This window comes from Arvicola amphibius, chromosome 7 (genome assembly GCF_903992535.2).
Source record: "Arvicola amphibius chromosome 7, mArvAmp1.2, whole genome shotgun sequence".
Lineage (NCBI taxonomy): Eukaryota > Metazoa > Chordata > Mammalia > Rodentia > Cricetidae > Arvicola > Arvicola amphibius.
The window spans coordinates 47913171-47934259 of NC_052053.1; the positions used below are offsets into that span (position 1 = coordinate 47913171).

The 21089-nt window shown below is 45.5% G+C and overlaps 1 protein-coding gene across 4 annotated transcripts in view; it reads left to right on the forward strand.

Annotated features, from left to right (window-relative positions):
* Nucleotides 1–21089, forward strand: part of Sptan1 (spectrin alpha, non-erythrocytic 1) — a 71262-nt gene that overhangs the window by 43517 nt on the left and 6656 nt on the right. For 2 of the 4 annotated variants that reach the window (XM_038337830.1, XM_038337832.1), the window contains 19 exons: nucleotides 33–80; nucleotides 1206–1297; nucleotides 1530–1674; nucleotides 1760–1941; nucleotides 5463–5562; nucleotides 5678–5875; nucleotides 5958–6104; nucleotides 8648–8751; nucleotides 8873–9035; nucleotides 9370–9384; nucleotides 11083–11214; nucleotides 11427–11564; nucleotides 13162–13266; nucleotides 15694–15902; nucleotides 16497–16617; nucleotides 16934–17055; nucleotides 17435–17567; nucleotides 18289–18387; nucleotides 20878–21037. In XM_038337830.1, coding sequence (XP_038193758.1) covers nucleotides 33–80; nucleotides 1206–1297; nucleotides 1530–1674; nucleotides 1760–1941; nucleotides 5463–5562; nucleotides 5678–5875; nucleotides 5958–6104; nucleotides 8648–8751; nucleotides 8873–9035; nucleotides 9370–9384; nucleotides 11083–11214; nucleotides 11427–11564; nucleotides 13162–13266; nucleotides 15694–15902; nucleotides 16497–16617; nucleotides 16934–17055; nucleotides 17435–17567; nucleotides 18289–18387; nucleotides 20878–21037 — 2413 coding nt within the window. The remainder of the gene's footprint in view (nucleotides 1–32; nucleotides 81–1205; nucleotides 1298–1529; nucleotides 1675–1759; nucleotides 1942–5462; nucleotides 5563–5677; nucleotides 5876–5957; nucleotides 6105–8647; nucleotides 8752–8872; nucleotides 9036–9369; nucleotides 9385–11082; nucleotides 11215–11426; nucleotides 11565–13161; nucleotides 13267–15693; nucleotides 15903–16496; nucleotides 16618–16933; nucleotides 17056–17434; nucleotides 17568–18288; nucleotides 18388–20877; nucleotides 21038–21089) is intronic. The other 2 variants (XM_038337831.1, XM_042055480.1) reach the window with 1 other exon arrangement.

Consider the following 21089-nt stretch of genomic DNA (forward strand, 5'->3'; position numbering starts at 1 on the left):
TCTTGACTGGTTTCCCTGTGCTCTTCTCACAGTCTGCTCGCATGATGGTCCACACAGTGGCCACCTTCAACTCCATCAAGGTAAGAAGTGATAACCAGGTACCCTGCTTACCCTTGCTTTTTTCTTCACTGTTTTCTTTCTCTTTACTACAGTAGAGGACGTGCCATGACCTGGGCCACTTCCATAGGTCTCAGAAACTGCTTAAGATCCTCATCAAATGTCAAGTCATGAAATAGCTCGATTGGGATTCTTTCCTTGTTGTTGTTTTGGTTTTGGTTTTCAAGACAGGGTTTCTCTGTACAGACTTGGCTGTCCTGGAACTCGCTCTGTAGAGTAGGTTGGCCTCACAGAGATCTGCTGCCTCTGCCTCCTGAGTGCTGCGATTAAAGGCCACAACCATCCAGTTTATTCAGGTTTCTTGACTCAGACTTTAGTATGAGCATCTTGGTTATTGTTCTATTGCTGTGACAAAACACCATGACCAACACAGTTTACAAAAGTCACTGTTTAACTAGGCTTTTGATTTCAGGTTAGTGTCCATGATGGGATGGCAGCAGGAACAACTGAGAATCTCATCTTATTCTACAAACAGGAGACAGAGAGTATAGACTTGGAATGGCTAATCCTTTAAAACCTCAAAGCCTGCCCCAAATCCTAGTGACACACCTCCCCCAACAAAGCAAGACAGTTCCTTCCCAAACGGTTCAGTCAATGGGGACCAAGTAATTCAAACGTTAGTCTATGGAGACCATTCTTATCCAGACCAGCACAGAGCAGTAATGAAAATCTTCACTGGGATTTCCAGTGAAGCAGGAACCTTAAAGACTCAGCTTTTTGCTGTCTGCATTGGCGTTTCTCACATCTGCTCTGGCCCAAGACTTGATTGGTTGAGAAGACTCCTAGGAGTCTCACTTGTAACATAGGTGTCATGTGCCAGTCACCAGTGTATTGGAAAGAAGCACAAAGTGAGTTTTTCCCAGTGTTACAAAGAGTGTTCCTAGATTAGGCATTTGGCGGATTTTCAGGCTATTAGATATGACTGGTTTTGATCTTTGCAAGATTACTGTTGGGGTACACTGCTGGTGTATTTGCAAGGAAGGTTGAAATGGAAAATTACAGGTGTCCTATCACTTCCAATTGAATCATTTTCCTAAGGCCTGGTTGTGGGTGTACCAGAACAGGCTGATGTTATTATTCTTCTGCAGGAGCTGAATGAGCGTTGGCGATCCTTGCAACAGCTGGCTGAGGAACGTAGCCAGCTCTTGGGCAGTGCACATGAAGTACAGAGGTTCCACAGGTGAGGGTTGCTTGGGGTAGGAAGAAATGAGGATTTTGCCCCTCATAGATGGGGCTTGCTGAGTGGAATATCAGCATAAGTAGCTATGTCTTGTTGATGTTTGGGCTCTTAACACAGTGGATGCTCAGTTAGTACTGCTGAGAGTGAATATGTGTACCAGACACACAACTGCCAGCCCAAGAGGTTTTCAAAGGCAGTGGTGCTTGGCACTCACCGTGTGTCTTGCCTACAGAGATGCTGATGAAACCAAAGAATGGATTGAAGAGAAGAATCAGGCCCTGAACACAGACAATTATGGCCATGATCTAGCCAGTGTCCAGGCCCTGCAGCGCAAACATGAAGGCTTTGAGAGGGACCTTGCAGCTCTGGGCGACAAGGTGAGAGATGCTTGGGGAAGCTAAGGCCTAAACTCTGCTGAGCACAGCTGTTTCTCTGGGAGTTCTTACCACTCTTTCCCTGTAGGTGAATTCTCTTGGGGAGACAGCCCAGCGCTTGATCCAATCCCACCCTGAATCTGCAGAGGATTTGAAGGAAAAGTGCACAGAGTTAAACGAGGCCTGGACCAGCCTAGGGAAGCGTGCAGACCAGCGCAAGGCTAAATTGGGTGACTCCCATGACCTGCAGCGCTTCCTTAGTGATTTCCGGTAAGAACCAAGTATCTTAGTTATGTTTCTGTTTCTGTGATTGACGAGAATGATCAAGCCAACTTATATTTAAAAAAAAAAAAGAAAAAGAAAACCTGTTTATTTGGGGCTCACAATTTCAGAGACTGAAGAGTCCATGACCATCATGGTGGGGGGGATCATGACAGCAGGTATGGACATTGAAGCAGTAGCTGAGAGCTCACATCCTCAGAGACCTAACTGGGAATGGAGAGGGCTCGGGGAGCCAGCCCTAGTGTTGGTTACATCTCCAGGAAGCCCACACTCCCTAATTCTTCCCAAACAGTTCACCAACCAGAAAATAAGCATTCTGATGTATGAGCCATTCTCATGCATATGCATACCAAGTGTCATTCGGAGATTTTTGCTTCATAGGTCCTCCTTTTAATAGTAAATTGTAATATAAAAATTACCACTTAATATAAAATATTCAAACTACCAAATACCAAAATTCATTGGTCTCTGCACTTGGGCCTATATCATAAAACATTGCCAACTATGTTTTCTTCTTAATATTTGACTTTATATAGATACAAGTAATCTTTTCCATCAACTGGTTTGATTTAAAATAATGTCACAGAGTAGTGACAAAAGTGACAAAATCGGGGCTGCAGAGATGGCTCAGTGGTTGGGAGCACCACCTGCTCTTCCAGAGGGCCTGAGTTCAGTTCCCAGCAACCACATGGTGGCTCACAACCATCTGTAATGGGGTCTGGTGCCCTCTTCTGGCCTGCAGGCATACACACAGACAGAATGTTGTATACATAATAAATAAATAAATAAATCTTTAAAAAAAAAGAGTGGCAAAATCAACTGTGGTATTGTTACCTGTAGTTACCAGTTAATTTTGTGACCCTCATTAATTACAGGTTCTTTTGTATTCTGAGCAACAATACATTATTGGTTCCAGCATTCTCCTTATCCACACCTATCATGAATTCATTAATACCTAAACCCACTGGGCTGTGGTGATGCAAGCCTTTAATCCCAAGGAAGCAGAGGCAGGTGGATCTCAAGAGTTTGGGGCCAGCCTGTCTAGTTCCAGAACAGCCAGGACTGTTAGACAGTGAAAGCCTGTCTTGAAAAGCTATATATATATCTCATGCCCTCATCTGGCCTGCAGGCACACATGCAGACAGAACACAGTATACATAATAAATAAATATTTTTTTAATAAATATGTTTCATAGCTAGGGTCCCTCAATCTGGAACAGGATCTCCACGCTGTCATTTTTTAGGAGTATAAGCTAGGTGTCTTAGCAGATTTCCCATAATTATGCCTTTGTCTTTTCATGTCTGTGTGGTACTTCACTGAGTTTGTGATGGTTTGTGATGCCTAGCATCTGATGGTCTCAGATACTCCCTCTTCTAGGATGGGAGCCCCAGATGGTACCACTCTACTTTCCAGACTTGGGTCCTCTAGAAAAGCAGGAAGTACACTTAACCATTGAGACATCTCTCCAGTTCACAGCTGTTGGTTTTTCTTCTGAATTCTGGATTTTGTTTGGGATTATTTGTTTGTTTGTTTTTGGCTTTTTATAAAATACTTTGGTTTTGGTGGCATGTGGGCACCGGGGATATATGCTCATGAATGCAAGTACCTGAGGAGGTCAGAAGAGGAAGTGGAACTCTATGAAGCTGAAATTGTAGGTGATTGTGAGCTAGTTACCTGGTATGAATACTAGAAAAGAAACTTGGGTCCGTTACAAGAGCATTATTCGGGGGTTGGGATGGCTCAGCAGTTAAGAGCACCTTAGACCCAGGTCAATTCCCATCACCCCCTTGGTGCCTCACAAACATCTGTAATTCCGGATCCAAAGGATCCCACACTCTCTTCTGGCTTGTGCCTGAACAACTCATACACTCAAAATTAAAATAAGCAAATCTTCTTTATTAAAAAAGAAAGAGCAATAAGCACTCCTTTTTTCCCCCACATATGTATGGGTATTTTACTTGTGTGTATGTCTGTGCCACTTGTGTGCCTGGTGTCTGAGGGCTCAGAAGAGGATATCAAATCCCCTGGAATTGGAGTTAGAGACAGTTGTGAGCCACCATGAGGATGCTGAGAACTGAACCTATATGTCCTCTCTGCCACTAAGTATCCCAGTGTGGTTCTTTGTTTTATGAATTTTTTTTCTTCCTAATTTTTTTTCAAGACAGGGTTTCTCTGTAGCTTTGGAGCCTGTCCTGGAACTAGCTCTGTAGACCAGGCTGGACTTGAACTTACAGAGATCCTCCTGCCTCTCTGCCTCTAGAGTGCTGGGATTAAAGGCGTGCGCCACCACCGCCCGGTCCACAATCTTTTATTATTACACTGTTATTGCAGTGATGTGTGTATGTGCATGCTTGTGTCCCACAGCTAGTGTGAATGCTAGAGGACAGCTTGGAGAAGTCGTTCTCCCCATTGTGTATTCAGAAGGTTACTCGCTGAGCCATCTTACTGCCCCCACTCTCAGACCCCTCTCTTTATCTTTTATATACTAAGTTTTTCTAGTCCTGGTTTTGGAACTTGCTCTGTAGATTAGGTCAGCCTAGAACTCAGAGACCACTTACCGCTGCCTCTGAGTGCTGGGATAGAAGATGTGCACCACCATGCCCAGCTCTCCTTCTTTAATAAAAGAAAAATATTTTTTTTACTTTTTAACATTATAATACAAATTACATCATTTCCACCTTTCTATTTTTATGTCATTTCTGGAACTGGCTTTGTAGGCTAAGCTGCCCTTGAACTCCGAGATTTGCCTTCCTCTGCTTCCTGAGTGCTGGGATTAAAGGCAGGCGCCACCACTGTGCTGCCCGTGGTTCTTTATGTAGTGTTGAAGCCCTGAAAGCTTTTCCCTTTCCACATTAGCATGTCTGTTGGTATGGACTCTTCAGGGTATGTAGGTGGCCACTTTGCTGAGATTTTATTGGTGTAACTTCTGACACTCAACGATCCCTGAGCCTTAGGTGTAGGAGTTGTGTTGTAGATGTATCAGTTGGGACTGGGCTTCAAGACTGCATTTTGATTAGTTGTGGTTTTCTTTAATGATCTCTATCTATTGCAAAGAGAAGTTTGCTCGGTGATTGGAGAGAACTACTCATACCCAGCTAGATCCAGGAGAAGAATCCCCTTCCTTTTTTTTTTTGTAACATAAACAAAAGGCTATAAGATTCAGCCCTGTTTGATATATGACTAGGTTTAACCTAAAATAACCTCCTGAGGGCTGGAGAGATGACTCAGTTGTTAAGTGCACTGGCTGCTCTTCCAGAGGGCCCAGGTGCAATTCCCAGCACCAATGTGGCAGCTCACAACTGTCTGTGACTCTAGTACCAGGGGACCTGACACCCACGCCAAAACACCAATGCTCATAAAATAAAAAAAAAAAATAAAGTAGCTTTGACGGTTTAAAGTAATAATTATAAAATAACTGCTTGAGGCAGAAGTGATGCAGCCATTTCCTGGGCAGGCATGTTTGTTGCTGGGTAGTATGATGGGTGTTCCTCTGTTCATCTGGTTCTAGTGACCTCATGTCTTGGATCAATGGTATACGAGGGTTGGTATCTTCAGATGAGCTAGCCAAGGATGTCACTGGAGCTGAGGCTTTGCTGGAACGACACCAGGTAGGTCGTTAGGGGCCTTAGGGGCCTTACCCCTACACCCTCTTGGGAACCAGTGGTTGATAGCTAGTGTGAGCATCTTCTGCATGTTACCTAATCACTTCTCTCCTCTTGGCAGGAACACCGGACAGAAATTGATGCCAGGGCTGGCACTTTCCAGGCATTTGAGCAGTTTGGGCAGCAGCTGTTAGCTCATGGGCACTATGCCAGCCCAGAGATCAAGGAGAAACTTGATATTCTTGACCAGGAGCGCACAGACCTGGAGAAGGCCTGGGTTCAGCGCAGAATGATGCTGGACCACTGCTTGGAGTTGCAGGTGTGTGTGTGCTTGAGTTTTCATCAGTTATTTCTTGCCAGCAGCCCCTATCTTTCTTCACACCTACCTGTCCACTCTCTAGCTATTCCATCGGGACTGTGAGCAAGCAGAGAACTGGATGGCTGCCCGGGAGGCCTTCCTAAACACAGAAGACAAAGGAGACTCGCTGGACAGTGTGGAAGCTCTAATCAAAAAACATGAAGACTTTGATAAAGCTATCAATGTCCAGGTGGGTCCTGGACATGAGGTCCTTGACTAGGTTTGCCTGAGTCACATCGTAATTTGATGGCAGTTCTATCTTAATGACTAGACTAAAAAGGAAGTTACCGATTAGGTTGTATTAGTTAGAACTATTATTAATGACCTTCATAATATTCTTGTTATTCAAGAGTCAGATGCAGGTGGAGCTTTAAAGTTCAAGAGCTCCCAGCCTGGACTACATAGAACATTCCAGGTTAGCCAGGACTATATAGTGAGACACTGTCTCCAAAATAAAACAAAAAATGCTATTCAGGTGGCAGGGATAGCTATGTGTTAAAGAGTACTGCCTAGTATGCTATATGGTTCAGTCCCCGGTACTTCAAAGAAATATTAATACAGCTACAGTTTTCATACCTACTTCAAAAAATACGCATTCTGTTGGTCTAGATGCATAGCTCCGTGGTTAAGAGCATTTAGGTAGTGCTCTTGGAAAGCACTTGATTTCGGCTCCCAGCACCTTCATAGGTGTTTCCCAAGTGTGTGTAACTTCAGCTCCAGAGATCTAATGCCTCTCTCTCTGAAGACACCCACACTCAGTGTTTACATGTATCTACTCACATAGGCATGAACACATCCCCATAATTAAAAACAAAAGTATAGTCCGTCACATATCCAACAAGTACTTCTTTAGTTGAAAAAATAAGAATTTAAACTGGGCCAGATATGAAAACGTACCTTTATTACTACCAGCACTGAGAAGCAGAAGCAAATAGATGTATAAATTTGTGGCTAACCTGGCTTACATGGCCAGCTTCAGGATAGCCAAGGCTATATAGTGAGACCCTGTCTCAAAATACCAGCAAGAAACCTTGAGATACCAGCTTGGTGGGTACTCCTGTAATCGCAGTGTGTGAGAAACTGAGGCAGAAAGATGAAGTTCAAGGCCAGGCTGGGCTACATAACAAAACTGTCTCCAGCCGGGCAATGGTGCACACCTTTAATTCCAGCACTCTAGAGGCAGAGGCAGGTGGTTCTCTGTGAGTTGGAGGCCAGCCTGGTCTACAGAGTGAGTTCCAGAACTGACTCCATAGCTACTGAGAAGCCCTGTCTTCAAAAACAAAAACAAAAAAAAAAAAAACTGAAGGAAAAAAAACTTACCTCCAAAAAAGAGAGGAAAGGTTGGGGAGGGGGGGGCTCAGTGGTTAAGAGACTGTTCTTCAGAGGACCTGAGTTCAGTTCCCATCACCCACATTGCAGCTCACAACTGTTTGTAATTCCAGTTCCAGGAGATCCAGCACCCTCACACAGACATGTAAGCAGGCAAAACACCAATTTATTTATCTTAAATAAAAAATAGATAAATAATTAAAATTAAAAAGAAAGGAAGGGTTGCTACCCAGGGCTAGAGTACTGCTTAGTGTACAACAAACCCTCAGGGTTTAGCACACAGCCCCAAGACGGTGTTTAAAACCTCAGGTGACTCATGAAGCCCATAGGATCAAGTACATGAGGACCTGGATTTGATCCCTAGAACCCAAAAGCCATGTATAGTGTGTTTATAATCACAGTGCGGGGCTTTCTGGAAGCTGGCCAGTCAGCCTAATCGGTGAGAGACTCTGTCAGAAGAGCAGTGGCACCCAAGCCCAATGTCTGGTGTTTATAAATATGCATACACATACACACTTATTGCACATACATATACATATAGAAAAGTACTCAAATGAGTTCTGTATTATTGTATGATAACAGAACTGTAACTCCCTAGAAGAATGCTTCCTGACATATATGAAACTTTGGTTCAGACCATAGCACTGCAAAAAACAATGATGGTATTGGAAAAAATTAAGTTTTCTAAATTTATAAGTATTTATATGCTTGTCTCCTAAGTATAGCATGAATGTGCAGTGCCCTTAGAAGCCAGGTGTCAGATCCTCTGCAGGTAGAGTATAGCAAGCTTGTTGTTAATAGCCACATGGTTCCTGGGAACAAAACTCAAATCATGTGCAAGAACAGCACATGCTCTTAATGACTAAGCCATCTCTCCAGCCCCCAGATTTGTTCTGTTTTGTATTTTGAGACAGGGTCTTTCTGTTTAGTCCTGGCTACCCTGGAAATGGGTATGTGTGGTACAGGCTGAACTTAAAGATACCAGCCTGCTCTGCTGAGATTAAAGGTGTCTGCTACCATACCCAGCCCCCCCCCCCCAAATTATCTTTTGAAGGGTGAAAATTTATGTTTGATAAGGTAACACATTAAAACAAATAGTAAAACAGATAAACAACTGACTTGAAAACCATTTTGTTGCAAACAGAAGAGTGGTCATTTTATGAGCCTAGTTTGTTGCTGTGGCATCTGCTGGTGTCCCAGCACCTGCACAGCTCAGTATGACCTGAAGTCCTCTTGAACTAAACCCCACTCTAGTAATGTTGATAATCAAGCTGGCTTCTAAAGTATCGGTGTGTTCCGATCCTGCCACCAGTTGGTTCCAAAGTGTAACCATCTCCTCTGAAAGTTAGCAGGCTGACAGGCCTTATCCAGCCCACCCCGACCTCTTTACCTGTTTGTCCTCAGGAGGAAAAGATAGCTGCCCTGCAGGCCTTTGCCGACCAGCTCATTGCTGTTGACCACTATGCCAAAGGAGACATTGCAAATCGTCGCAATGAAGTCCTTGACAGGTAGGTGTCCTGTGGTGATTACTCTACCAGTTGAGATGAAAGCCCACATGTGAGAAGCCACGCCTACTCAAGCTTCTTCTTATCTGGTAAAGAACACTCAACATTTGATCTTCATTCATAGGTGGCGCCGCCTAAAAGCCCAGATGATTGAGAAAAGGTCAAAACTTGGAGAATCTCAAACACTTCAGCAGTTCAGCCGGGATGTGGATGAAATTGAGGCCTGGATCAGTGAGAAGTTACAGACAGCGAGTGATGAGTCCTATAAGGACCCCACCAACATCCAGGTGAGTGGACTCAGTGGTGCTGGCTCTGAAGTGCCCGTGTTAAATGAAACTTAAAGGAGTTTGCCTACAAAACCATTCGCACCACTGTGAAGCTTACTTAGGAAGAGTCCCTGGGCCAGTGGGCAAACACTGCCGCGTTGGTGGAGCCATTTGAAAGCTGCTCCCTTGCTAGTTTCTGTAGAAATTTGTCTGCTATAATGTGTCTAAGGGTCCTACTCCTGTGCTGTTCCCAAGTGCTGAATTTCCTGGGGAAGTATGATGGCAATTAAGTCTTTAATAGCTGAGACAAGTTCACATCAGTGTACTGAACTCTTCTTTCAATCTGTTTTTGTAGCTTTCCAAGCTGCTGGTAAGTTCTCTATGCTTTTAAGAGTTGTAGACTTGTGAGCTCTGGGGTCTGTGTTCTACTCTGTGGAGTACTGTGACTGTGGTCACGTAATGTCCACTGCTGTCTGTTCATCCATCACCATTCTAATCCCCAGTCACCCTCCATCCAAGTGTCCCTGTGAGATGTGGCTTTATCTGTTGTAATTAGCCGGCAGTCCTTACCTCTTCTTCCCCATTCCATCATCCATGCAAGTTCTGTACAGTGTTTGGTTTGGGGGCAGTAGTGACCACTTTTTTTCAAGGGGTGCTTTTGAAAACAAAATATCAGCTTCTATATGTGAGAGACTGAGTTTGTTTTCCTGGGTTTGAGGTGTCTAGTGGCCTGGGCAGGGCAGGGCAGGGCAGGCTAGCTTGGGATGAATCCAATACATACCTCGGCTGGTATCAAGAGGTGCTGGCCTAGAGAACTGGAATAGCAATACATGCTTCCAAATCTAAGTAGACATTGCTCAGGAGGTCACGAAAAGATTATCTGTCATCACATGGCTCCAAGTCCCAGAACTGGGAAGAGGAAATAGAGCTGTAGAAGAGAGTAAATAAGCCGGGCGATGGTGGCGCACGCCTTTAATCAAGCACTCGGGAGGCAGAGGCAGGCGGATCTCTGTGAGTTCGAGACTAGCCTGGTCTACAGAGCTAGTTCCAGGACAGGCTCCAAAGCCACAGAGAAACCCTGTCTCGGAAAACCAAAAAAGAAGAAAAGAAAAGAGTAAATAGGTTTGTATCAGCAGTGATGAGAGCAAAGCACAGAATGACTGTTGTCAAGACCTGTGCGCAAGACCTGTTGGTCTTGGTGCTGCTTTAGCAGCCAGGATCTCCTCCCTGCAATGGTTACTGCCTCTGAAATGAAACATTGAGTGCAGAATTCTTAGCCAAATAAACTATTTTGTTGGCTTTTTTTTGTGGGTGTTTTTCTTATTGATCTTTACGTTTGTCTGTTCTCTCCTAATTTTCTTTCTCAGTAACATTCTCCCCTGAGACTATTTCTCTTGCTCTGTATTTTTCCCAGAACTGTTACAGCTACTGTTATCCTCATAATCATAGATCTTAAGTGTTTCAGCATCTTTAGTTTCTTAACAAATTCTTAGGAACCATACCAGGCCCCCAACTCTCTTATTCCTTGCAAAAATAAAATTCAGCCTGCCTTTAGACTGGGTTTTCAACAGCCTCGTGTTGATTAATGACAGGTAGCAAATATAATCCTACAAAGCCAAATCTTCATCAACAGAACCACTGCAGCCACCAGATGTTCCTGCTCTAGGGGTGGGGATAGCCCATCCACGTTACCAGTCAGAACTTCTGTCCAGGACGCATAAAGACATGGGTTGACAATGGACGTGTGGTTAGATTCAGAACTAAAATTGACCTCAGTCTCCTACAGATTTTGAGGCTTTTTTCCCAGCCTGCTGGTGAGCTGTTCAGAACTGGCATTAACCCCACTGCCCTTGAACTAATGTTGTCTCCTTTCTGGCCTAAACCTACCTCTGCTGAGCTCCCATAGACCCCAAACCATAGCACCACACAACCTGTGGTGGCTTTCTGTCAACACTAATGCTTGCCTTGTTCCTTACCTTCCTAGCACTCACTCCTTCCTGAGCATCTCTTTTGCCTTAATGACAAGGCTGGCAAGAACTGCCTCTTAATGGTGATTTGGTATTTTCAGAGCAAGCACCAGAAGCACCAAGCCTTTGAGGCAGAACTGCACGCCAATGCTGACCGAATCCGTGGCGTCATCGACATGGGAAACTCACTCATCGAGCGTGGAGCCTGTGCTGGCAGTGAGGACGCTGTTAAGGTATGGTCCAAGGACCCATACTGTCTCCAGAAAGAGTGGCAGCATGCTACTGTCCACTCCACTACAGCTGAAATACAGTGTAAGACCCACAGTCTGTAGAATCTGAGAACTCAGTTCCTGTGATTGTTTCCACTTCCTTTCTCTAATTTGAGTCTTAGGGGTGGGTCCTTCAGAGATTTCCCCATCCCAAGTGACCCCCGTCTCTTCCCAAGGCCCGCCTGGCTGCCCTTGCAGACCAGTGGCAGTTCCTGGTGCAGAAATCAGCTGAGAAGAGCCAGAAGCTAAAAGAGGCCAATAAGCAGCAGAACTTCAACACTGGAATCAAAGACTTTGACTTCTGGCTCTCTGAGGTAATGTGAGATGGTTCTTATGCCTGCATTTGGGTAATGAATGGGTCCGTCAGCCAGCCCCAGATTGTAAAAGGGGATCCTCTTGAGAGCACCTTGAGCAGAAGTCCTCGTTGTGTGAGATAGGTTCAGATTGCTATTACAGAGTGAATAGAGGCTTAGAACATAAAAGTGATTTCAGAAGACCCTGGCTGTCAGACCTCTACCCAAGGGAGTGTATAGAGGAGGAGATGGGTGGCTCGTAGTGATTTCTACCAATCTGCACCAAGAGGAAGAGAGTTGGAATCTAGGCACACGTAGGAAACCTGGACAGCAGAGGCTCTAAAGAGGGTGATTTTAGAAACCACCACTGTGAACACTTCAGAGTCCTTTACCAGTCTGTTGTATTTGCGTGAATTGTTGCAGAGGTGTATTTTATCTGAGTTCATGGTGTCATCTTTCCTTGGTATCTGTGGCAGAGTATTATCCCATATCACTAAATTCTCCCTAAACATTTGCATATGGGAGAGTCCAAAGATTCTTACTGTGATTTATGAATTTCCTTTGGGAATGGGCTCCAAAAAGCCAGTTCATGCACTAATAAATACTGGTTTCATGGCCAGTGGCCCCACAAACTGCCCAAGCCACACATTGGGGGGTTGAGGGGAGGGCAGAAGGAGAGTGGGGAGAACATGAGGGATTGGGTAGGTCAAGTTGGGGGAAGGGCAGAGAGGGAGAGCAAGGAAAGATATCTTGATAGAAGGAGCCATTATGGGGTTAGCAAGAAACCTGGCACCAAGGAAATTCCCAGGAATCCACAAGAATGACCCGAGCTAAGAATCTCAGCAATAGTGGAAAGGGTGCCTAAACTGGCCTTCCCCTGTAAGCAGATTGGTAACAACCCTAATTGTCATCATAGAGCCTTCATCCAGTAGAGAGATACCTTGCTCAGCGTGATACAGGAAAGGAGGGCTTTGGTCCTTCCTCAAGTGATATGACAGACTTTGTTGATGTTGACTCCCCATGGGAGATCTCACCCTCTCTGAGGAGTGGATGGGGAATGGGGATGGGGGAGTAGGAGGAGAGGAGGGAGAAAGAACTGGAATTGGTGTGTTTAAAAAAATTGGTGTGTTTTAAAAAAAAATTCTGTCGGGCTGCCATTCAGGGGTCCCTAGAGTGGAGACTGCAGGGATAACACTTATCTCACGGTGATCACACTGCTTCGGTCTCTGTGCTCTTTGCCCTTGTATCCAGAGAAGACTTGGGACTAAGCCTCTATCCCTACTCTGAGCAGGCTCCTTACTCATACTGGACCCAGCCTAGTGGGCAGAATTGTGATTCCTTGGTGCTAGTGGGCAGAATTGTGATTCCTTGGTGCACACACTTAATCCCAGCACTCAGGAGGCAGAGGCAGAAGAAGGATCTATGTAAGTTCAGAGTAAGCCAGGTATACATAGAGAGATCTTGTCTCAAAAACAAACAGAAACAATTACAAGAACAGACAGTAACTCATGATTGAAAAGGACCTGGAGCAGCTCCTGGCCACCCTTGGTTTCCAGAACGCTGTGACGCTGTGCATGTGTTCTATAACAAGCATTCCTTTTTGTGTTGCCAACTGCAGGTAGAAGCTCTCCTGGCATCTGAAGATTATGGCAAAGACCTGGCCTCTGTGAACAACTTGCTGAAAAAGCATCAGCTGCTGGAGGCAGACATATCAGCCCACGAGGTCAGCAGGGTAACAGCTGGGAAGGTGGGGTGATTAGAGAGAACCTCAAGAGTGTCCCAGTGTGTTGAAAGGGGCTGGCCTTGGTCAAGGAATGCCTGATACCCAAGGCAGCAGTTTATGGACTGGTTTGATTTTTCTCAGCCTAGGATATGCAGATCTTATCTGTAAGTACTAATTGTTTTGAAAAATCAGGTGTGTTCTTAGCTGGAAATGGAGCTCAGTGGTCTAGCAGTTGCCTGTCACATCCAAGAGTCTGTCTTCCGTCCATGCTGCTACAAAATTAAAGGGGTTTTGTTTTGTTCGTTTGTTCATTTGTTGGCATATTTTCACCTTTGTTGTTTGCTTTTTTGGTTGTTTTGTTCCATTAATTTTTCTGAGACAGGGTTTCTCTGTGTAGTGCTGGGTGTTACATAGACCAGGCTGGCCTTGAACTCACATAGATCCACCTGCCTCTTAAAACATATGCCGCCAGTGCCCAGCAGTTGCTTGGTTTTTGTTTTGTTTTGTTTTGTTTTTGAGATGAGGTTTTGCTGTGTAGCCTTGGCCAGTCTCAAACAAGATCCGCCTGCTCCACCTTGGAGTGCTAGGATTGAGGTGTGCGAATCACACCTGGCCCTTTATTATTTTTCAATGGGACTTTCAATATTTAGTCCTATCTGGCCTCAAACTTGCAGTAATTTTCCTGTGTCTGCCTCCCAGCATTTGTGGTTACAGCATTTACACCACACCAGAGGCTTTAGATAATTCCAATAGTAGTTGTATACTGTGAGTATGGTGGTACTTTTTATAAAGGGGATAAGTGAAAAGGATAGCATTGGTGACAGTTTTGTGGTTCTCTATTGGTCCATCCCACGGAGGACATCTGGGACTTAAGGTTCCGAGTTGATTGGCTGTGTGTGGTGTGTATGATGGGTGCACAGAATAGAGTGAGGCTGGAGGAAGAGGATTTGATTCAGAGCGTGGAGGATGGTTTTTCTCTGCTTCTGCACTAGCAGATTGGTCACAGTTTTGTAGCTGTTCATTGCAGAGTGGAATTAGTTTTTCAAAATGAATTGTGCCAAAAGTGTTGCTTTTATCCTGTATCCTTGGTCCATCCTGGGCTTAGAATGGATTGTATCCACTTGTGATTCTGTCATATGTCTGGCTCAGTTAGGAAATGCTGGTCCTCTGAGTTACACATGTTAGTTCTAAATAGTTTGACACATTTCCTGTGTAATACCAAAACCTCATGCCTTGTTATGTTAGTCTCATCAGAAAAACCATGGGGTGCCAGATAAGAATTGTCCAAAATTCCAATTTACATCAAAAAGTTTGAATTTGGGGCTAGAGAGAAGGCTCAGTGGTTAAGAGCACTGACTGACTGCTCTTCCAGAGGACCAGGGTTCAATTCCCAGCACCCACATGACAGTTCACAACTGTCTGTAATTACAGTTCTAAGGGACCTGACACCCTTGGCAAAACACCTATACACATTTAAAAATAATAAAATAAAAAAGTTTGAATTTTACCATTAAAAATTGAATTCTGTTCCTGTCAAGTGGTAAACTCACTTATGTCTTTTTGAGGAGCAGGGTAGGTAGAGTTTTCTATTGAATACTCAAGACTGAATGGCCATAGCTTTCCTTTGAGTTCTTCTTTAATATCAAACTTGGACTTTTTTAAAATTACGTTTATTATTTGTTGAAGGGAGGTAAACACAGTCAGAGGATAACTTGTAGGAGTCAGTTCCCTCCTACCATGGATGAACTTAAGTCATCCTCTGAGCCATCTTTTTATTTTGGTTTCTTGACACAGGGTTTCTCTTTCTAACAACTCTGGCTGTCCTAGAACTGGCTCTGTAGACCAGGCTGGCCTCTGCCTCCCAAGTGCTGGGATTAAAGGCGTGTGCCACTACCGCTCAGCCGTCTTGTAGGCCCAAGATGTTTGATTAAATTAAGTTTTCTATGAGTACACACCTTTAATCCTAGCACTCAGGAGATAGAGGCAAATGCGTCTCTTAGTGCCAGGCCTACATGATGAGACCCTATCTGAAACAAAACAAAAATTCACTTTTGCTGTTTTTCAAAAAAAGTAAAACTGGTGATGTAACTTAGTGGTAAAGTGTGCTTATCCCACACAAGAGTCAGTTCAATTTCTAACATCAAAATATTAAAAGATAAAGAAATGAAGGCCACTACTAAGCAAAATAGGTGGCAGTAAAAAGTGGGTTTTCGCTGCAGCTGTGGCACTGTGTTCTGTATCCGTACCTGCTCACCATCAGTGTGCGTGTCCAAGTCTCTGTCAAGAGAGCTGATTTTACAGAACTGCAAGGGCTCACATGGCATTGATTTATGAGGCTGCACAACCTAGTACAGAATTAATGAGTGCTGTTTTCAGGGAAGTTTTTGGGACCAGGTTTCTGAGCCCTCTCTTGTGTCCCTGCCCCAGGATCGTCTGAAGGACCTGAACAGCCAGGCCGACAGTCTGATGACCAGCAGTGCCTTCGACACCTCCCAAGTGAAAGAGAAGCGGGACACCATCAATGGACGCTTCCAGAAGATCAAGAACATGGCAGCCTCCCGAAGAGCAAAACTGAGCGAATCCCACCGCCTGCACCAGTTCTTCCGAGACATGGATGATGAGGAGTCCTGGATCAAGTGTGTGCCCAGCAGTTGTGTGTTCAGTGTCAGGGGCTTCCTAGAGAGCAGAAGTTTCAGGCTTCCTTGGTCTGTTGGGGAGGTAGGGAAGTATGACGTAAGGGCATAGTTTAGGGACCTGCACAGTAGTGAGTGAGACCCGTTACCCTGTGGTGATGGTAACCATGATATCACAGTAGACCCTGCTTTTTGGGTCCTAAGAAAGTTGTGTTTTGGTTGTTTTTTCCTGATCGTTTTTGGTTTTGGTTTGGTTTTGTTTGTTTTTTGTTTTTTGAAACAGGGTCTCTCTGTTTCCTTATATGACACATGAGTAAATGGAGTGAATAGCACACACCAGTGGTGTCCCTCTCCTCAGGACAGCACAGCCCTCTGTGTGCTCGTGACACTTAGAGGAGCCACGTCCATTGACATGTGCATGGTCAGAGACAGTTCTGGGTGCATGGCTTTGGGAAACAGTGACTCCTATTCCTTAAAAACGGAAAGAGATTTTTATGAAGAAAGTGGTTGAGGTTGAGGACGCTCTAGTTAGTGGCTGAACTAACACATCCATGGACTGAGCAGGTGCAGGCTGACCATATTGCCTCTGCTCCTCAGAGAGAAGAAGCTACTGGTGAGCTCTGAAGACTATGGCCGAGACCTCACAGGTGTTCAGAACCTGAGGAAGAAACACAAACGGCTAGAAGCCGAGCTGGCTGCCCACGAACCAGCCATTCAGGTGAGTGGTTGCCCTCTGCTAAGAGCACAGGGCCAAGAGGAGAAGCAGCACCATGTTTGTTTTTTTGAGTCAGGGTTTCTCTGTGTAACCTTGTCTGGTGTGGAACTCTCATGCAGACCAAGCTAACCCCAAACTCAGAGATCACCCACTTCTGCCTCACCTCCCGAGTGCTGGGATTAATAAAGCTGTGCCCAGCACATGTATCCTGAAGAGCTAATTGTGAATGTGATGTTGAGGTGTCCTGAGCTCCGGCCACAGACACCTGGAACTGGGCCCTCGGCATCTGCTGGTGTTGACTCTTGCTCTCGCTTGTCAGGGCGTCCTGGACACTGGGAAGAAGCTGTCTGATGACAACACCATTGGGCAGGAGGAGATCCAGCAGCGTCTTGCACAGTTCGTGGAGCACTGGAAGGAACTGAAGCAGCTAGCAGCTGCACGGTGAGCACATAGCAGGGAGCTCTTAAGACAGAAGGCCCAGCCCTTCCTGCCAGCTCCCAGGACCTGGGTGTCAGGTATTACCTGGCTCCAGAGGCATTCTGAGCTGTTCCTATCCAGTGATTCTCCAGAGTGTCCTGTCTGAGGAGCACTGTCTGCCTTGTGTCCCTCAGGAGACTAAACCATGTTTACACATAGACACATCCCTTCATGAATATTTTATCCAAATTTATTTGTTTATTACTTGTTGGTGCTGGTAACTGAACCCAAGATCGTAGACACAGTAGTCAAGCACCAATACCACCAAGCTACAACTCCAGCCCCTCTTCATGGATATTTTAAGTACATACTAATGATTTCCCCTTCCCCATACTTTAATAAGGGGCCAGCGGCTGGAGGAGTCCTTGGAGTATCAACAGTTTGTAGCCAATGTAGAAGAGGAAGAGGCTTGGATCAACGAGAAAATGACTCTGGTGGCCAGTGAAGATTACGGAGACACTCTTGCTGCCATCCAGGTCAGGAACGCTAAGCACATGCATAAACAGTGAAGTTCCACCAGCTCACAGTCTGGGGGTACTGCAGGCAGGTGGGCCAGGTCCACCACACCTCATAGAGGAGCCCTCACAGCTTCCGGGCCACACTTCATTCCAAGCTTTGTTTCCACATAACATCTCCTTCTGTTCACTCTTTTCTCTGGCATTCTGTTCCATATGCCTGTCTATCCAAATTGACCTCTCTTTTGTAAGGATACAATCTTACGGTAAGAGAGACTGAAAATATCCCTTAATGTCCTTTTTTCCCCGTGTTCATGGCCCCATAGCCACTTCTAGTTGGTTGACAAGCCCCTCGTTCTGGTATAGGCTAGATTAGCTTTATCCACAGTTTGCATTGCCTTGATCTACTCTCCTCACAGTGGGCAGTCCATGTGTAGTTGAGGTCACTAGAAATAGGAAGGGGAGGAAGATTATCCTTCGGTCATTGGGGAACTAGACCTGGGTCCTCATGGGATATGTGTTGTTGCTTTGTTGGGTGCTTACTTCCAGCTTTCTGTCCATTTTTTACAACCTAAACTTGGTGGTTCATCTTCTCCTGCAGCCTGGTCTTACTCCTGACTCCCTGGTCCTCCCCGTGGAGCAGAGAGTAAGAAAACCAGGCTCATAGCTGTGCCACCCTCTATCCCGAGACCTAGCTACTCACATCACAGGCTCAGTGGTGAACCTCACTGCTTCTCTCTAGGGCTTGCTGAAGAAACACGAAGCTTTTGAGACAGACTTCACTGTCCACAAGGATCGGGTGAATGACGTCTGTACTAATGGACAAGACCTCATTAAGAAGGTGAGCCTGGATTCCAGGAAGACCCTTGTTCTCAACTCAAAGTACACCGAGCTCAGTTCTTACAGAGACTCAGCAGGCCTGTGCCATATTTCACACAGCAGGAAAGAGTTGCTTTTGAATTGGCACACTCCTTGGCCAGCTTTTGGCCTTTATATGGGGAAGTTGGTTCTTTTCTGACAGTAGAACTTCTAGAGTCCTATTCTCTCAATTCTTTTTTTATTGTTTTATGTGCATGGTTTTGCCGTCACCACACTTAGGTATTGCTCAAAGATATCAGAAGAGTGTATTGAATATGTTAGAACTGGAGTTATTGATGGCTGGGAGTCACCGTGTAAATGCTGGGAATTGAACCTTGGGCCTGTAGAAAAACAGTCAATGCTCTTAAACCACAGAACCATCTCTCTGCCTTTTTTTTTTTTTTTAAGATTTTTATTTTTATTTTATTTTTATTTTTTTGGTTTTTTGAGACTGGGTTTCCCTGTGTTGCTTTGAAGCCTGTCTTGGAACTAGCTCTTGTAGACCAGGCTGACCTCGAACTCTCAGAGATCTGTCTGCCTCTGCCTCCCGATTGCTGAGATTTTTGGTTTTTCGAGACAGGGTTTCTCTGCGGCTTTTTTTTAGAGCCTGTCCTGGAACTAGCTCTTGTAGACCAGGCTGGCCTCGAACTCACAGAGATCCGCCTGCCTCTGCCTCCCGAGTGCTGGGATTAAAGGCGTGCGCCACCACCGCCCGGCTCCGATTGCTGAGATTTTAAAGGCATGTGCCACCACCACCTGGCAGATTTTTATTTTTTTATGTGTGTGTCTGCACTATATGTGTGTAGTGCCCACAGAGACCACAAGAGGGCATATTAGATTCCCCCTGGAAGTGTTAATACAAGCAGTTGTGAGCTACGGTGGGTTCTGGGAACCCCAGTCCCCTGTTCCTTGTTTCTTAGTGATAAAGGTCGCTATAGCGATATTAGAAAGTATAATAATAAGTAAGTAGGAAGCACATGACACAGCAGTGTGTTTCTACAGGGAATTCCAGCCTAACTTGGGCTACGTGGTAACCCTGTCTCAGAAACATCACTAGAAATCACCCAGAAAGCCATCACTCAAAAATGTCTATTCTAGACTTTATTTTATCTTGAGACAGGGTCTCATGTAGTCCAGGCTGGCTTCCAACTTGTTCTGTAGCCAAAGATGACCTTGAACTCCTGATCCTCTACCTCACAGGCGCTTGAATTGCAGCTATGTACCACCACACCTGGCTCATTGGGATTTTAATGTTTGGCTTTCCAGACTTTCCCTCTGAACTGTGTAGAGCTAAGCATGAAATGTCCACTTCGTAGGATTGTATAACTCCGTGGGTTGTGCGAAACCTATTGCAGTAGGGACAGTTCACATTTACTGGTGACTCTTTTCTGGAGAGAGGAAAACGTCTCAGTACTTTGAAAGCAGTGGAACTCCAGACCCAGGCTGTGCAGCGTCCGTCCCAGGTGGCCGTCAGCCACGCAGGCCCTCGGGACGCAGTACAAGTACGATGAGTGCTTGGAGCTCCTGTCACGGTGCTACTCAGTAACTGCCATGTGGAGAACTGGGATTTGGGACTGGGCTGGTGCCCCAACTGGTAAAGCCTTTGCCTAGCATCTGTGTGGCAAAAATACTTAGGTGTCTAGGTTTGTTCCAGGGAGAGCTTTTCTCCTGGCCGTGATCAGCAGGCAGCATGAGACTGGAGTCCAGACTCCAGAGCTCTTGGGCTAGGAGAGTGAGAAGCCTCACGCCTTGCTGAGTCCGACCCTTAGCATATGCTGTCTGCTCTAAAGAATTTCTTTAGTGCTTTGTTCTGGGCAAACTTTACCTCTTTAACAAAACATTTCTTTTTCTTCTGCGGTCTTGTACATGTTTCCAAATGCAGCTCTGGCTGGCGTTAGAGCTGGTGTTCAGGCTTCACTATCTCTTGTGTCCATGGCATCCAAACACTTCCCAGAATTACTGTCTTCCTTACACAAGGTTGGAGCCATTCTTTGTCTGTGTTCTGTTTAATATTTAAGTGGTGATTCTTCCCTTTTGGAAACTCTGGTACTCACTGCATCACTGCCCGAGTGCACACTGCACTCACACCGTCCTCTCCTTCTCCTGCTCCTGTGGCACTGATTAATGGAATTGCTAGTCACGGGCCTTGTGGTTTTATTTTTGGTTTTTGTTTTTTTGAAACAATTTCTCTGTGTGGCCCTAGCTGTCCTAGAACTCACTCTGTAGACCAGGCAGGCCTTGAACTCACAGAGATCCTCCTGCCTCAGCCTCCCGAGTGCTGGACCCGGCCTAGTCCCAGGTCTTCGTCACTCTTAGACTTTTACTCAGTGCCACCCTTTGGAAGCCTCACTAGCTCTGGTAAGGGAGCAGAGAGCCCATGTGACAGAAGTTGGACAGTTTGGTGCTGGGAACCTGCCACAGATGGGTGACCGCGACTGCTGAGCAAACTGGTGTGTGCTTCTGTCCCGGCCAGAACAATCACCACGAGGAGAACATCTCTTCAAAGATGAAGGGTCTCAATGGGAAGGTGTCTGATCTTGAGAGAGCCGCAGCCCAGAGAAAAGCAAAGCTGGATGAGAACTCAGCCTTCCTACAGTTCAACTGGAAGGCTGATGTGGTGGAGTCCTGGATTGGTGAGTAGGTGCAAGACCCAAAGCAGCCACAGGGTGTGTTGCCGCACAGTGG